General features: G+C 37.4%; 1 protein-coding gene across 1 annotated transcript in view; it reads left to right on the top strand.

The window, feature by feature from the left end:
* The first annotated feature begins 3,216 nt into the window (after window positions 1-3,216).
* The window catches only part of LOC137625086 (ADAMTS-like protein 1), a 134,425-nt gene continuing 120,141 nt past the window's right edge, over window positions 3,217-17,500 (top strand). The window contains exon 1 of the mRNA XM_068356017.1: window positions 3,217-3,408. Within this exon, the coding sequence (XP_068212118.1) occupies window positions 3,217-3,408 (192 nt within the window). The remainder of the gene's footprint in view (window positions 3,409-17,500) is intronic.

The following is a 17,500-nucleotide window of genomic DNA, read 5'->3' as shown; positions in this document are numbered from 1 at the left end:
TGACTATTGTATTTAAGTGAGATTTAGACTTTAGGAATGTAGTAGAATGTATCAACATAAAATTCGAAAGTAACAAGTATAGAGAACATCTCAGCATTGCAAATGGATGTTGCAAACTGTTGCAAAGCTACAGCTAGAAGGAACCGTATCTGCATGGAATTATGAAGATTGGTTGCCGGATGCATTGTGTTCTGTCTAATTCTTCTTGGCCAGTGATAGAAGAATCACTCTCTCTCACACACACACACACACACACACACACTGTGTAGTGCGTGCGTGCGTTGCCATCATTAATTATGAAAGTCCGCGCAGTGCGGAACCTTAACTTGCACCACTGAAATATCCTTTTTGGTTCTTCCTCCCAATGCTCTTGGAACTTCGGTATACCCTGCTTAACCCCTACTCCCCCATGACATGTCAAGCCCCCATCCCATCCCACCCCCCCTTCTATCTATCCCTCTCTCACTGTCTATCCCTTGCCATTTTAATTCCTTTCATCCCCCTGTGTCCATCTTTGTATATACAGTGAGTCTTCAGGGAAGCTCAGATTTTTTGGGAGGGTCAGTTTGACTGCATACTCTATTCTGTTTATTTTTCTTGTTTTTCATCCCTTTACTAAGCAGTGCACTAAACCGCTATAATTTATCTTGCTTGAGAGTACACTTGGGCACAATATTCTATCTTAATCACGATTTGTTAAAGTTTTTATAATTTATATAGGAGAGATATTTATTTCAATGTTACTAATCTTGAAATATTTTATTTTTCCTTGTTTCCTTTCCTCACTGCGGCTATTTTCCATGTTGGAGCCCTTGGGCTTATAGCATTCTGCTTTTCCAACTAGGGTTGTAGCTTAGCAAGTAATAATAATAATAATAATAATTACCTCCGCCAACGAAGAGTGAAGGAGGTTATGTTTTAACCCCCTGTTTGTGTCTGTGTATTTGTGTTTGTTTATGAACAGCTTCCTGGCCACAATTTTAGCCGTAGAGTAATGAAACTTGCCGAGATTGACAGTTATGTAAATAGCTGGAAATCATTAAATTTTAGTAGGTCGAAATCAAAAGCCAAGGTCACAGTCGAGCAAAAGGTCGAGAAATAAGCTGCCGCGGTGGAGGTCCTGCGCTCTACTGAGTACCCCAATCTACTTTATAGATGTATTTGATGTAATCACGCTCACTTCCAACATGGATGATGTGTCAAAACATAACGCTTATGGGACCTATGGGTATCATATTCGAAGTTATTGGTATATTCCTATGTAGTTAGTATGTCTTTTTTTTTTTCTTTTTTTCTCTCCCTCGCAAATGTTGTATCCTTATATGGAGAATCTGTGTGGTTAGGTATTCACATGAAAATATAGAGTGGTTTGACTTTCAACATTTCATGTGCATTTATGCTTCTTGACTTCATGTATAGATGTATTTGTGCTTATGGATATTTTGTGTATGTTTGTGTATATCGAGATTTTGTGTGGTTTTTGTGCTTATGGATATTTTGAGTATGTTGTGTATATCGAGATTTCGTTTGATTGTATTTTTGCGTATCGACATTTTGCTTTGGCGTATTTGAGTATCGATTTTTTGTGTAGGTGTATTTATGCGTATTGAAATTTTTGTATCGGTCTGTGTTAGTGCGTGTGTGGTGCGTAGCGGTAGCGGTATTTTCTGGTTGGTGTGTTTACGTTTACATGTGAGTACCATCTCCTCTCTCTCTCTCTCTCTCTCTCTCTCTCTCTCTCTCTCTCTCTCTCTCTCTCTCTCAAGGTCAAGACTGAAATAGCTGACGACGAAGAGGCTGGTTTGATTAATGCTGGGTGTCAATGACGGCCGTAATTGATACGGTCAAGGTTGGAGAGTTGCTTCTATTGTCTGTTGCACTTAAAATTAAGTCCCTCAAACTACTATAGTCGATTTTTTTAGCGAGGCAGATTTGCACAGACTCGCAGCGGTGCCCTTTCAACTCGGAAAAGTTTCCTGATCGCTGATTGGTTGGAGAAGATAATTCTAACCAATCAGCGATCAGGAAACATTTTCTGAGCTAAAAGGGCACCGCTGCGAGTCTGTGCAAATCTGCCTCGCTAAAAGAATTGACTATAAGGAAGGGTTGCTTTTGGTTGTCGAGTTTCCCTTCTATCTAGAGAGAAGGGGATTTGATTAATACCTAGTATACTCCAGTACACCCACCTACACATTCTGGAAGAGGGATGAGAGCATTTCCAACTTTCATTTCCCCTTTCCACGTTTTTGGAAGGGGAAAGGTCCCTTTCTTGTTGTCTACACTCTCTCCATATTCGTGCATGCCCATGCAATTATTCAGTAAAAGAGAAGTGTATATTCAGTGAAGGAGGAGGAGTATATTCAGTAAAAGAGAAGGAGTATATTCAGTAAATGAGAGAGAGAGAGAGAGAGAGGAGAGAGAGGAGAGAGGAGAGAGAGAGAGAGGAGAGAGAGAGAGAGAGAGATAAGATATTAGATATTCAGTAAAAGATAAAAGAGTATATTCAGTGAAAGAGAAATAGTATATTCAGTAAAAGAGGAGTCTATATATAAAAAGAGAAGACGTATATTCAGTAAAAGTATATATCAAAAGAGGAGTAGTATGTTCAGTAAAAGAGAGTAAATTCAGTAGAAGAGAAGGAGTATTTTCCAGTCTTCCATTATCTCCCCGATCCCTTCCATGAATACTTGCGTTCTGAAATGGGCTAAGAGCCTCTGCCTGCTCTTAAGGCCTCTTGCCTTCCACAGGCGTTTATGTTCTTTCTTTAGCTTCAACACACACGCACACATACACACACGCACACACACACACGCTTTTCCAGAAGAAATTATATTTTCATTCTATTAGGATACACACGCTTAATGATTAGTTTTTTTTTCACTCTTCTCCTTTACTAATATTCATTCACTTCAAAGATATCTTACTAAAATACTCCATGAGAAATATAGGGACTTACATCAATGTCTTAATACTAGTTAAAATCCCAAAATTACATTTCAAAAGGTTAGTTTCACTAGGAATTTACGAGGAAAGCAAGAACACTGCATACTTCTGAATGAGGTTCTCAGAAACCCATAATTCGAAAGGAGGTTCTCAGAAACCCATGATTCGAAAGGAGGTTCACAGAAACCCATAATTGGAAAGGAGGTTCTCAGAAACTTATGATTCGAAAGCTTGCTTTCAGAAACCCATTATTTGAAAGATTCTCAGAAACCCATGAGTGGGAAAGGTGGGTTCTCGGAAACCCATGATTCGAAAGGAGGTTCTCAGAAACTCATGGTTGGAAAGACAGGTTCTCAGAAACCCATGATTCGAAAGGAAGTTCTCAGAAACTCATGGTTGGAAAGAAGGTTCCCAGAAACCCCTGATTCGAAAGGAGGTTCTCAGAAACCCATGATTAAAAAGAAAGTTCTCAGAAACCCATGATTCGAAAGGAGGTTCTCAGAAACCCATGATTCGAAAGAAGGTTCTCAGAACCCATGATTCGAAAGAAGGTTCTCGGAAACCCGTGATTTGAAAGGAGATTCTCAGAAACCCATGATTTGAAAGGAGATTCTCAGACTCATGGTTGGAAAGAAGGTTCTCAGAAACCCATGATTCGAAAGGTGGTTTCCTCAGAAACTCATGGTTGGAAAGAAGGTTCCCAGAAACCCATGATTCGAAAGGAGGTTCTCAGAAACCCATGATTAAAAAGGAAGTTCTCAGAAACCCGATGGTTGGAAAGAAGGTTCTCAGAAACCCATGGTTGGAAAGAAGGTTCTCATAAACCCATGATTCGAAAGGAGGGTTCTCAGAAACCCATGATTTGAAAGGAGGTTCGCAGAAACCCATGATTTGAAAAGAGGTTCGCAGAGGACCCCATGATTTGAAAAGAGGTTCTCAGAAACCCATGATTCGAAAGGAGGTTCTCAGAAACCCATGATTTGAAAAGAGGTTCTCAAAAAACCCATGATTCGAAAGGAGGTTCTCAGAAACCCGTGATTACAAAGGAAGTTCTCAGAAACCCATGATTCGAAAGGAGGTTCTCAGAAACTCATGGTTGGAAAGAAGGTTCTCATAAACCCATGATTCGAAAGGAGGTTCTCAGAAACCCATGATTTGAAAAGAGGTTCTCAGAAACCCGATGATTTGAAAAGAGGTTCTCAGAAACCCATGATTCGAAAGGAGGTTCTCAGAAACCCATGATTTTGAAAGGAGGTTCTCAGAAACCCATGATTCGAAAAGAGGTTCTCAGAAACCCATGATTCGAAAAGAGGTTCTCAGAACCCATGATTTGAAAGGAGGTTCTCAGAAACCCATGATTTGAAAAGAGGTTCTCAGAAACCCATGGTTGGGAAAGAAGGTTCTCAGAAACTCATGATTTGAAAGGAGGTTCTCAGAAACCCATGATTTGAAAGGAGGTTCTCATAAACCCATGATTCGAAAAGAGGTTCTCAGAAACCCATGATTTGAAAGGAGGTTCGCAGAAACCCATGATTTGAAAGGAGGTTCTCAGAAACCCATGATTTGAAAGGAGGTTCTCAGAAACCCATGATTTGAAAAGAGGTTCGCAGAGACTCATGATTTGAAAGAGATTCTCAGAAACCCATGATTTGAAAGAAGGTTCTCAGAAACCCATATTTTGAAAATAGGTTCTCAGAAACCCATATTTTGAAAATAGGTTCTCAGAAACCCATATTTTGAAAATAGGTTCTCAGAAACCCATGATTCGAAAGGAGGTTCTCAGAAACCCATGATTTGAAAGGAGGTTCTCAGAAACCCATGATTTGAAAGGAGGTTCTCAGAAACCCATGATTTGAAAGGAGGTTCTCAGAAACCCATGATTTGAAAAGAGGTTCTCAGAAACCCATGATTTGAAAAGAGGTTCTCAGAAACCCATGATTCGAAAGGAGGTTCTCAGAAACCCATGATTAAAAAGGAAGTTCTCAGAAACCCATGATTCGAAAGGAGGTTCTCAGAAACTCATGGTTGGAAAGAAGGTTCTCATAAACCCATGATTCGAAAGGAGGTTCTCAGAAACCCATGATTTCAAAGGAGGTTCTCAGAAACCCATGATTTGAAAGGAGGTTCTCAGAAGCCCATGATTCGAAAGGAGGTTCTCAGAAACCCATGATTCGAAAGGAGGTTCTCAGAAACTCATGGTTGGAAAGAAGGTTCTCAAAACCCATGATTCGAAAGGAGGTTCTCAGAAACCCATGATTTGAAAGGAGGTTCTCAGAAACCCATGATTTGAAAAGAGGTTCTCAGAAACCCATGATTTGAAAAGAGGTTCTCAGAAACCCATGATTCGAAAGGAGGTTCTCAGAAACCCATGATTAAAAGGAAGTTCTCAGAAACCCATGATTCGAAAGGAGGTTCTCAGAAACTCATGGTTGGAAAGAAGGTTCTCATAAACCCATGATTCGAAAGGAGGTTCTCAGAAACTCATGGTTGGAAAGAAGGTTCTCATAAACCCATGATTCGAAAGGAGGTTCTCAGAAACCCATGATTTCAAAGGAGGTTCTCAGAAACCCATGATTTGAAATGAGGTTCTCAGAAGCCCATGATTCGAAAGGAGGTTCTCAGAAACCCATGATTTCAAAGGAGGTTCTCAGAAACCCATGATTTGAAAGGAGGTTCTCAGAAACCCATGATTTGAAAGGAGGTTCTCAGAAACCCATGATTTGAAAGGAGGTTCTCAGAAACCCATGATTTGAAAGGAGGTTCTCAGAAACCCATGACTTGAAAGGAGGTTCTCAGAAACCCATGGTTGGAAAGAAGGTTCTCAGAAACCCATGATTCGAAAGGAGGTTCTCAGAAACCCATGATTTGAAAAGAGGTTCTCAGAAACCCATGATTTGAAAAGAGGTTCTCAGAAACCCATGATTCGAAAGGAGGTTCTCAGAAACCCATGATTTGAAAAGAGGTTCTCAGAAATCCATGGTTGGAAAGAAGGTTCTCAGAAACCCATGATTCGAAAGGAGGTTCTCAGAAACCCATGATTTGAAAAGAGGTTCTCAGAAACCCATGGTTGGAAAGAAGGTTCTCAGAAACCCATGATTCGAAAGGAGGTTCTCAGAAACCCATGATTTGAAAAGAGGTTCTCAGAAACCCATGATTTGAAAAGAGGTTCTCAGAAACCCATGATTCGAAAGGAGGTTCTCAGAAACCCATGATTAAAAAGGAAATTATCAGAAACCCATGATTCGGAAGGAGGTTCTCAGAAACTCATGGTTGGAAAGAAGGTTCTCATAAACCCATGATTCGAAAGGAGGTTCTCAGAAACGCATGATTTGAAAGGAGGTTCTCAGAAACCCATGATTCGAAAGGAGGTTCTCAGAAACCCATGATTCGAAAGGAGGTTCTCGGAAACCCATGATTTAAAAGGAAGTTCTCAGAAACCCATGATTGGAAAGGAGGTTCTCAGAAACTCATGGTTGGAAAGAAGGTTCTCATAAACCCATGATTCGAAAGGAGGTTCTCAGAAACCCATGATTTGAAAGGAGGTTCTCAGTGACCCATGATTTGAAAGGAGGTTCTCGGAAACCCATGATTTGAAAGAGGTTCTCAGAAATCCATGGTTGGAAAGAAGGTTCTCAGAAACCCATGATTCGAAAGGAGGTTCTCAGAAACCCATGATTTGAAAGGAGGTTCTCAGAGACCCATGATTTGAAAAGAGGTTCTCAGAGACCCATGATTTGAAAAGAGGTTCTCAGAAACCCATGATTTGAAAGAGGTTCGCAGAAACCCATGATTCGAAAAGAGGGTCTCGGAAACCCATGATTCGAAAAGAGGGTCTCGGAAACCCATGATTCGAAAAGAGGGTCTCGGAAAGAGGGTCTCGGAAACCCATGATTCGAAAGGAGGTTCTCAGAAACCCATGATTCGAAAGGAGGTTCTCAGAAACCCATGATTTGAAAGGAGGTTCTCAAAAACCCATGATTCGGAAGGAGGTTCGCAGAAACCCATGATTCGGAAGGAGGTTCTCAGAAACCCTTGATTCGAAAGGAGGTTCTCAGAAACCCATGATTTGAAAAGAGGTTCGCAGAAACCCATGATTTGAAAAGAGGTTCGCAGAAACCCATGATTTGAAAGGAGGTTTGCAGAAACCCATGATTTGAATGGAGGTTCTCAGAAACCCATGATTTGAAAGGAGGTTCTCAGAAACCCATGGTTGAGAGTGAAGGTTCTCAGAAACCCATGATTTGAAAGGAGGTTCTCAGAAACCCATGATTTGAAAGGAGGTTCTCAGAAACCCATGATTTGAAAGGAGGTTCTCAGAAACCCATGATTTGAAAGGAGGTTCTCAGAAACCCATGATTTGAAAAGAGGTTCTCAGAAACCCATGATTTGAAAAGAGGTTCTCAGAAACCCATGATTCGAAAGGAGGTTCTCAGAAACCCATGATTCGGAAGGAGGTTCTCAGAAACCCATGATTTGAAAGGAGGTTCTCAGAAACCCATGATTTGAAAGGAGGTTCGCAGAAACCCATGATTTGAAAAGAGGTTCGCAGAAACCCATGATTTGAAAAGAGGGTCTCGGAAACCCATGATTGGAAAAGAGGTTCTCAGAAACCCATGATTTGAAAGGAGGTTCTCAGAAACCCATGATTTGAAAGGTTCTCAGAAACCCATGATTTGAAAGGAGGTTCGCAGAAACCCATGATTTGAAAAGAGGTTTTCAGAAACCCACGATTTGAATGGAGGTTCTCAGAAACCTATGGTTGATAAGAAGGTTCTCAGAAACCCATGATTCGAAAGGAGGTTCTCAGAAACCCATGATTTGAAAGGAGGTTCTCAGAAACCCATGATTTGAAAGGAGGTTCTCAGAAACCCATGATTTGAAAAGAGGTTCTCAGAAACCCATGATTTGAAAAGAGGTTTGCAGAAACCCATGATTCGAAAAGAGGTTCTCGGAAACTCATGGTTCGAAAGGAGGTTCTCAGAAACCCATGATTCGAAAGGAGGTTCTCAGAAACCCATGATTCGAAAGGAGGTTCTCAGAAACCCATGATTCGAAAGGAGGTTCGCAGAAACCCATGATTTGAAAAGAGGTTCGCAGAAACCCATGATTTGAAAAGAGGTTGGCAGAAACCCATGATTTGAAAAGAGGTTCGCAGAAACCTATGATTCGAAAAGAGGTTCGCTGAAACCCATGATTCGAAAGGAGGTTCGCGGAAACCCATGATTCGAAAGGAGGTTCGCGGAAACCCATGATTCGAAAGGAGGTTCGCGGAAACCCATGATTCGAAAGGAGGTTCGCGGAAACCCATGATTCGAAAGGAGGTTCGTGGAAACCCATGATTCGAAAGGAGGTTCGCGGAAACCCATGATTCGAAAGGAGGTTCGCGGAAACCCATGATTCGAAAGGAGGTTCGCGGAAACCCATGATTCGAAAGGAGGTTCTCGGAAACCCATGATTCGAAAGGAGGTTCTCAGAAACCCATGATTTAAAAGGAGGTTCTCAGAAACCCATGATTCAAAAAGAGGTTCTCAGAAACCCATGATTCAAAAGGAGGTTCTCAGAAACCCATGATTGGAAAAGAGATTTGCAGAAACCCATGATTCGGAAGGAGGTTCGCAGAAACCCATGATTCAGAAGGAGGTTCGCAGAAACCCATGATTTGAAAAGAGGTTCGCAGAAACCCGTGATTTGAAAAGAGGTTTGCAGAAACCCGTGATTTGGAAGGAGGTTCGCAGAAACCCGTGATTTGGAAGGAGGTTCGCTGAAACCCGTGATTTGAAAGGAGGTTCTTAGAAACCCATGATTTGAAAGGAGGTTCTCAGAAACCCATGATTGGAAAAGAGATTTGCAGAAACCCATGATTGGAAAAGAGATTCGCAGAAACCCATGATTGGAAAAGAGATTCGCAGAAACCCATGATTCGGAAGGAGGTTCGCAGAAACCCATGATTCAGAAGGAGGTTCGCAGAAACCCATGATTCAGAAGGAGGTTCGCAGAAACCCATGATTCAGAAGGAGGTTCGCAGAAACCCGTGATTTGAAAAGAGGTTCGCAGAAACCCGTGATTTGAAAAGAGGTTCGCAGAAACCCGTGATTTGGAAGGAGGTTCGCAGAAACCCGTGATTTGGAAGGAGGTTCGCTGAAACCCGTGATTTGGAAGGAGGTTCTCAGAAACCCGTGATTTGAAAGGAGGTTCTCAGAAACCCGTGATTTGAAAGGAGGTTCTCAGAAACCCGTGATTTGAAAGGAGGTTCTCAGAAACCCGTGATTTGAAAGGAGGTTCTCAGAAACCCGTGATTTGAAAGGAGGTTCTCAGAAACCCGTGATTTGAAAGGAGGTTCTCAGAAACCCGTGATTTGAAAGGAGGTTCTCAGAAACCCGTGATTTGAAAGGAGGTTCTCAGAAACCCGTGATTTGAAAGGAGGTTCTCAGAAACCCGTGATTTGAAAGGAGGTTCTCAGAAACCCGTGATTTGAAAGGAGGTTCTCAGAAACCCGTGATTTGAAAGGAGGTTCTCAGAAACCCGTGATTTGAAAGGAGGTTCTCAGAAACCCGTGATTTGGAAGGAGGTTCTCAGAAACCCGTGATTTGAAAGGAGGTTCTCAGAAACCCGTGATTTGAAAGGAGGTTCTCAGAAACCCGTGATTTGGAAGGAGGTTCGCTGAAACCCGTGATTTGGAAGGAGGTTCTCAGAAACCCGTGATTTGAAAGGAGGTTCTCAGAAACCCGTGATTTGAAAGGAGGTTCTCAGAAACCCGTGATTTGAAAGGAGGTTTTCAGAAACCCATGATTTGAAAGGTGGTTCTCTGAAACCGTGATTTGAAAGGTGGTTCTCAGAAACCCATACTTCGAAATGAGGTTCCCTGAAACCCATCATTTGAAAGGAGGTTCTCCCATAAACCCATACTTAGAAATGAGGTTCCCTGAAACTCATGATTCGAAAGGAGGTTCTCAGAAACCCATGATTCTAAATATCTTATTTAAGAAACTTTCACTTGTTCAGCGAGATGTTTAAAGCTGGAGATTCCATTCAGGATTCATATAAGAAATTTCCATTGTAAGTTCCTGGAATATTTGGAATAGTTTTAATACGGAGCTGGAGTACTCCTCGCTGGTAACTGGAATGGTGCTCGAATTTTTTCAGGCGAGGTGTTCCTTAGTCACTTTTTAATATAATTTCTGACTTCGCTTTTTTTTAAGGCATATATTTGCTTTAAAGATATTGGTGCTGTTTCAGTCTTTTTAATGATTTGATGTAATTTCTGGCTCCTTTTTTTTTTTGAGTGAGAGATTTGCTTTAAAGGTACGGGAGCTGTTTCAGTCTTGTTAATGATTTGATATAATTTCTAGCTCCTTTTTTTGAGTGATAGATTTGCTTTAAAGATATTGGAGCTGTTTCAGTCTTGTTAATGATTTGATATAATTTCTGGCTCCTTTTTTTGAGTGATAGATTTGCTTTAAAGATATTGGAGCTGTTTCAGTCTTGTTAATGATTTGATATAATTTTTGACTCCTTTTTTTGAGTGATAGATTTGCTTTAAAGATATTGGAGCTGTTTCAGTCTTGTTAATGATTTGATATAATTTCTGGCTCCTTTTTTTGAGTGATAGATTTGCTTTAAAGATATGGGAGCTGTTTCAGTCTTGTTAATGATTTGATATAATTTCTGGCTCCTGTTTTTGAGTGATAGATTTGCTTTAAACATATTGGAGCTGTTTCAGTCTTGTTAATGATTTGATATAATTTCTGGCTCCTTTTTTTGAGTGATAGATTTGCTTTAAACATATTGGAGGTGTTTCAGTCTTGTTGATTATTTGATATAATTTCTGGCTCCTTTTTTGAGTGATAGATTTGCTTTAAAGATATTGGAGCTGTTTCAGTCTTGTTAATGATTTGATATAATTTCTGTCTCCTTTTTTTTGAGTGAGATTTTTTTTAAAGATATTGGAGGTGTTTCAGTCTTGTTAATGATTTGATATAATTTCTGGCTCCTTTTTTTGAGTGATAGATTTGCTTTAAACATATTGGAGCTATTTCAGTCTTGTTAATGATTTGATATAATTTCTGGCTCCTTTTTTGAGTGATAGATTTGCTTTAAAGATATTGGAACTGTTTTAGTCTTGTTAATGATTTGATATAATTTCTGTCTCCTTTTTTTTTGAGTGAGATTTTCTTTAAAGATATTGGAGGTGTTTCAGTCTTGTTAATGATTTGATATAATTTCTGGCTCCTTTTTTTGAGTGATAGATTTGCTTTAAACATATTGGAGCTGTTTCAGTCTTGTTAATGATTTGATATTATTTTCTGGCTCCTTTTTTTGAGTGATAGATTTGCTTTAAAGATATTGGAGCTGTTTCAGTCTTGTTAATGATTTGATATAATTTCTGGGTCCTTTTTTTGAGTGATAGATTTGCTTTAAAGATATTGGAGGTGTTTGTCTTGTTAATGATTTGATATAATTTCTGGCTCCTTTTTTTGAGTGATAGATTTGCTTTAAAGATATTGGAGCTGTTTCAGTCTTGTTAATGATTTGATATAATTTCTGGCTCCCTTTTTTTGAGTGAGATTTTATTTAAAGATATTGGAGGTGTTTCAGTCTTGTTAATGATTTGATATAATTTCTGGCTCCTTTTTTTGAGTGATAGATTTGCTTTAAACATATTGGAGCTGTTTCAGTCTTGTTAATGATTTGATATTATTTTTCTGGCTCCTTTTTTTGAGTGATAGATTTGCTTTAAAGATATTGGAGCTGTTTCAGTCTTGTTAATGATTTGATATAATTTCTGGGTCCTTTTTTTGAGTGATAGATTTGCTTTAAAGATATTGGAGGTGTTTGTCTTGTTAATGATTTGATATAATTTCTGGCTCCTTTTTTTGAGTGATAGATTTGCTTTAAAGATATTGGAGCTGTTTCAGTCTTGTTAATGATTTGATATAATTTCTGGCTCCTTTTTTTTGAGTGAGATTTTATTTAAAGATATTGGAGGTGTTTCAGTCTTGTTAATGATTTGATATAATTTCTGGCTCCTTTTTTTGAGTGATAGATTTGCTTTAAACATATTGGATCTGTTTCAGTCTTGTTAATGATTTGATATAATTTCTGGCTCCTTTTTTTGAGTGATAGATTTGCTTTAAACATATTGGAGCTGTTTCAGTCTTGTTAATGATTTGATATAATTTCTGGCTTCTTTTTTTGAGTGATAGATTTGCTTTAAACATATTGGAGCTGTTTCAGTCTTGTTGATTATTTGATATAATTTCTGGCTCCTTTTTTGAGTGATAGATTTGCTTTAAAAGATATTGGAACTGTTTCAGTCTTGTTAATGATTTGATATAATTTCTGTCTCCCTTTTTTTTGAGTGAGATTTTCTTTAAAGATATTGGAGGTATTTCAGTCTTGTTAATGATTTGATATAATTTCTGGCTCCTTTTTTTGAGTGATAGATTTGTTTTAAAGATATGGGAGCTGTTTCAGTCTTGTTAATGATTTGATATAATTTCTGGCTCCTTTTTTTGAGTGATAGATTTGCTTTAAAGATATTGGAGCTGTTTCAGTCTTGTTAATGATTTGATATAATTTCTGGCTCCTTTTTTTGAGTGAGAGATTTGCTTTAAACATATTGGAGCTGTTTCAGTCTTGTTGATTATTTGATATAATTTCTGGCTCCTTTTTTTGAGTGAGAGATTTGCTTTAAAGACAATGGAGCTATTTCAGTCTTGTTAATGATTAATTCATCCATCTGAACATATAGAGATTAAAATTCATGTGGTTGTCTTCATTTGTAAGGAATATTTTATTGGACGTTTATTTGTTTTTATACCATGTAGCTTCACAGACCAGGACTCTACACCCGCTCAACCTCGATAGTTATTAATAGTGTCTCAACCTCACCATCCTTGTGACCAAGGGATCAGGGGCTTGGGCGGAGCCTATAGATTTTATCTGCCGAGTCATCAACAGCCATTGCCTGGCCCTCCCTGGTCTTAGTTTGATGAAGAAGGGCCTTGACATTGATCTTATATGTATATGGTCTGTCTCTATGACACTCCTATCACCTGCCTCTGCCATTCATGAGTGACATTTAAACCTTTAAATTGATAATGTTAACTCTATACTTTTGCTAATAAAAGTTGAATTGAAGGTTCTATGGGTAATCAAGGGCTTATGAGATCACTCCATGGGTCATGGGGGTTCTATAAGTAAGTTCTTTCCGTAACATACCCTTCCTTTTAATTATATTCATGTGCAGTATGTATGGCTCGAGATCCTTTCAGTTATCATTTCCTCAAGAAATTTCATTGTGGAGGCCTGAGTTATTTGTTTTACTTATTCCAGCTCTTATATACTAAGATTACTATTACGTAATATTTTTTATAATTAGTAATTTATATTTCGCAGCGTTTTCGAGGAAAAACGAGGATTCTAATCCTTTTATTTAAATTGAGTTTCGAACCCCTAAATTTAAGAGAAAATTAAGGGGGGGGGGAGGATATTCCCTTTCCCTCTCCCCTCCCCCTTTTTGTTACCGCGGTGTATTAGAAGCATTAAATGTTATGTATGTAGGTATTATATTTTATGAAAGGAATATGAAGTATCATGCTTATTTCGGTTGAATATTAATAGAAGGATTTTCTATTTTTTTAATAAATTTCTTTTTCTTTGCAGGTGAGTATAAACGTCTTTAATCACCTACTGTGGAAAGGCTTCGTGGATGATCGGTGTTACTTTGTATGTATTATTATTTTGTATTTCTCGGAATTTCCCATTTTTATATTATTATGGTTCAGAAGGCTTGCACTTTATTTAAAAGAAAATATGATTTTCTCTCTCTCTCTCTCTCTCTCTCTCTCTCTCTCTCTCTCTCTCTCTCTCTCCTCTCTCTCTCTCTCGTTAACTAACACGTTGTGGGTAATGATACTAAAAACTTAGTACTGTGAAGTTGTAGAACGAATAGTTTAATTTCTCTCTCTCTCTCTCTCTCTCTCTCTCTCTCTCTCCTCTCTCTCTCTCTCTCTCTCTCTCTCTCTCTCTCATTAACTAACACTTTATGGGTAATCATGCTAAAAAACTTAATACTGTGAAATTGTAGAAAAAATTGTTCTCTCTCTCTCTCTCTCTCTCTCTCTCTCTCTCTCTCTCTCTCTCTCTCTCTCTCTCTCTCTCTCTCTCTCTCTCGTTAACAAATACGTTGTGGGTAATGATACTAAAAGACTTAGTACTGTGAAGTTGTAGAACGAATAGTTTAATTTCTCTCTCTCTCTCTCTCTCTCTCTCTCTCTCTCTCTCTCTCTCTCTCTCTCTCTCTCTCTCTCTCTCTCTCATTAACTAACACTTTATGGGTAATCATGCTAAAAAACTTAATACTGTGAAATTGTAGAAAAAATTGTTCTCTCTCTCTCTCTCTCTCTCTCTCTCTCTCTCTCTCTCTCTCTCTCCTCTCTCTCTCTCTCTCTCTCTCTCTCGTTAACAAATACGTTGTGGGTAATGATACTAAAAGACTTAGTACTGTGAAACTGTGTAACGAATATTGTTTAATTTATCTCTCTCTCTCTCTCTCTCTCTCTCTCTCTCTCTCTCCTCTCTCTCTCTCTCTCTCTCTCTCCAAGCTAACCAAGGCCTTGGAGTGACATATTTTCGCTGCAAGCTAACTTCTTAACACCTTATCATAAGTTTTGATAGATTATCATGACACGGAATATAATGAACTTGAAGTGGCCCTCATTGGCGATCACCTATTCAATTATCGACCTGACCCCTAAGCCAAGACGACATAATAGATGACCTTATTTTCCCCCTAGTTAGAGAAAAGTGGTGACTTTTGTTTGCTGTGAGCGATCAGACTATAGTCTCCCACCTTCACCAATCTGCATTGGTCAGCTTGGTGATGAAAGGGACCAAACCCTAGACATGACTAAGGACATGTCTGAAGTCTTTGTCCTGCGTGTGTTGTTGTTGGTGGTGATTTTGTAAAGAAAACCTGAATTTTTTTTATTATTTGACCTCGTATATCAAACCTATAAAATGATTGAAATAATAATTCTGATATCCTGAACTCAAATACAGGCAATAGTTCTCTCAGGTTTAAGGCAGTTGGTTATGTCTATTCCATGGATGGGTGACCAGGAAAATACTATTTAAGGTGATACTTTGTAGTCATTACTTAAGGGACTTAACAGAGTGCTTTCAGCCCTTAACTGCACCCACTTTTTAGCCTTCCAATGTACCTTTTTTTTCCTGTTTCCCGTCTTTCATCTTGATTCCAGCGATGGGCCAAATGGCCCTAATTAGATAATGCAGTACAGTCAACTGGAAAGATGGGTACCTTAGTCGTAGAAGCTTTATATATATATATATATATATATGTGTGTGTGTGTGTGTGTGTGGATGTGTGTGTGTGTGTGTGTGTGGATGTGTGTGTGTATGTATATATATGTGTGTGAATATGTATGTATATATATAATGTATGCATATATATATATATATATATATATTGTATGTATATATAATGTATGTATATATATATATATATATTGTATGTATATATAATGTATGTATATATATATATATATATTGTATGTATATATAATGTATGTATATATAATGTATATATATGTATGTATATATATATATATATATATATATATTTGTGTGTGTATATATAATCTATGTGTTTCTCAGAAATGCTTTAATGCGTTCGACTTTAGCTGTTATTTCACGGCTAGTGCCAAATTCCAGACATTGTTTGAATTGCTTTTAGTGTGTACTCTGTACTTCCTTGAGGGTAAATATACTGTTATTATAAACTATATTATTATTATTATTGTGGTTGGTGGTATTATTACTAAAGGAACTTCATAACTGGTTTTATAATTGCATTGAATTATTGCATGTATTATAATTCAAAAGTATTGATTGCATGATCGAATCGCATCAATATATTAACGTAGGATTTGAATTTATAAGAAGCTCCTATCTATATTCCCAAGCTTACATTTTCATAAATTAATTTTATGAATGAATTAATTTATTTTTCATGTTTTCATTATGGTTATGACTGTATTACTGTAATGGTACCATACTAAAGTAGCGTAAGTATAAGAATCCTCCAGATGTGTGGACTATGCTTCACTGTATATGACAGTAGCATATCGAAACGCGGCGTGTGATACCCGTAGGCTTGATATTTGTAAAGGAAAAAAAAAATAGTAATTCATTGATTATTATTATTATTATTATTATTATTATTATTATTATTATTATTATTATTATTGATATAGCACTGGTAATTTTATTTTCTAGATTATGGTAAGATATATTTTTATATGATAAGTTTGAAGGTTAATGCAACTTAGTTTACATAACGATTGTGGATTTAGGAAGAAAAATGAAGTGACGAGCAGGTTAAAGGTGCCAAAATAGAAAATAGGTGAGAGTGGAATAAATGTCGCAAGAAACAGAAATATCATGAAATTTATAAAGAAATATATATGTACATTTTGTTATTACCTACAATTATAAGTTGTAGAAAAAAAAGTCTAATTTGAAATTGGAAAAAATTAAAATTTTCCGACTATTTATGTCATAAGTTATATCAAGCTATGTCTGACGAGAATACACACACACACACACACACACACACATATATATATATATATATATATATATATATATATATATTCTACGACGAGTGTTATCGAACTGGAAATGGTTGAAAAAATCCAGTGCTTTCCACTCATATTTCTTTTTACTTATTTAATCTGGAATAATTCCAGTTTTTCGAGGACTGCTGTCTGGAATCTGGAATTACGACCTGTACATGGCGTATATTCTCTGACATTGTTGTATATTTTTTTAGCATCGACCTGTGAATATTTAGGACGTATGGGGAATATTATCGATCATCAACTTGTATTTGGTGAATATTTTCCGACGCACGGTGAATATTTTTTCTTATCGACCTGCATTTGATGACTATTTTTTTTCTTATCGACCTGTATTTGGTGAATATTTTTTTTCTTATCAACCTGCATTTGGTGAATATTTTTTTCTTATCGACCTGCATTTGATGACTATTTTTTTTTCTTATCGACTTGCATTTGATGACTATTTTTTTCTTATCGACCTGCATTTGATGACTTTTTTTTCTTATCGACCTGCATTTTATGAATATTTATTTCTTAATGACCTGCATTTGGAGAATGTTTTTTTTCTTATCGACCTGCATTTGATGACTATTTTTTTTCTTATCGACCTGCATTTTATGAATATTTATTTCTTATCAACCTGCATTTTATGAATATTTATTTCTTATCAACCTGCATTTTATGAATATTTATTTCTTATCAACCTGCATTTTATGAATATTTATTTCTTATCAACCTGCATTTTATGAATATTTATTTCTTAATGACCTGCATTTTATGAATATTTTTTTCTTATTGACCTGCATTTGGAGAATATTTTTTTTCTTGTCGACCTGCCTTTTATGAATATTTATTTCTTATCGACCTGCATTTGGAGAATATTTTTTTCTTATCGACCTGCATTTGGAGAATAT

This window comes from Palaemon carinicauda, chromosome 31 (genome assembly GCF_036898095.1).
Source record: "Palaemon carinicauda isolate YSFRI2023 chromosome 31, ASM3689809v2, whole genome shotgun sequence".
Lineage (NCBI taxonomy): Eukaryota > Metazoa > Arthropoda > Malacostraca > Decapoda > Palaemonidae > Palaemon > Palaemon carinicauda.
The sequence above is the reverse complement of the archived record's forward strand: the minus strand, read 5'-3'. Positions and strand labels throughout refer to the sequence as shown.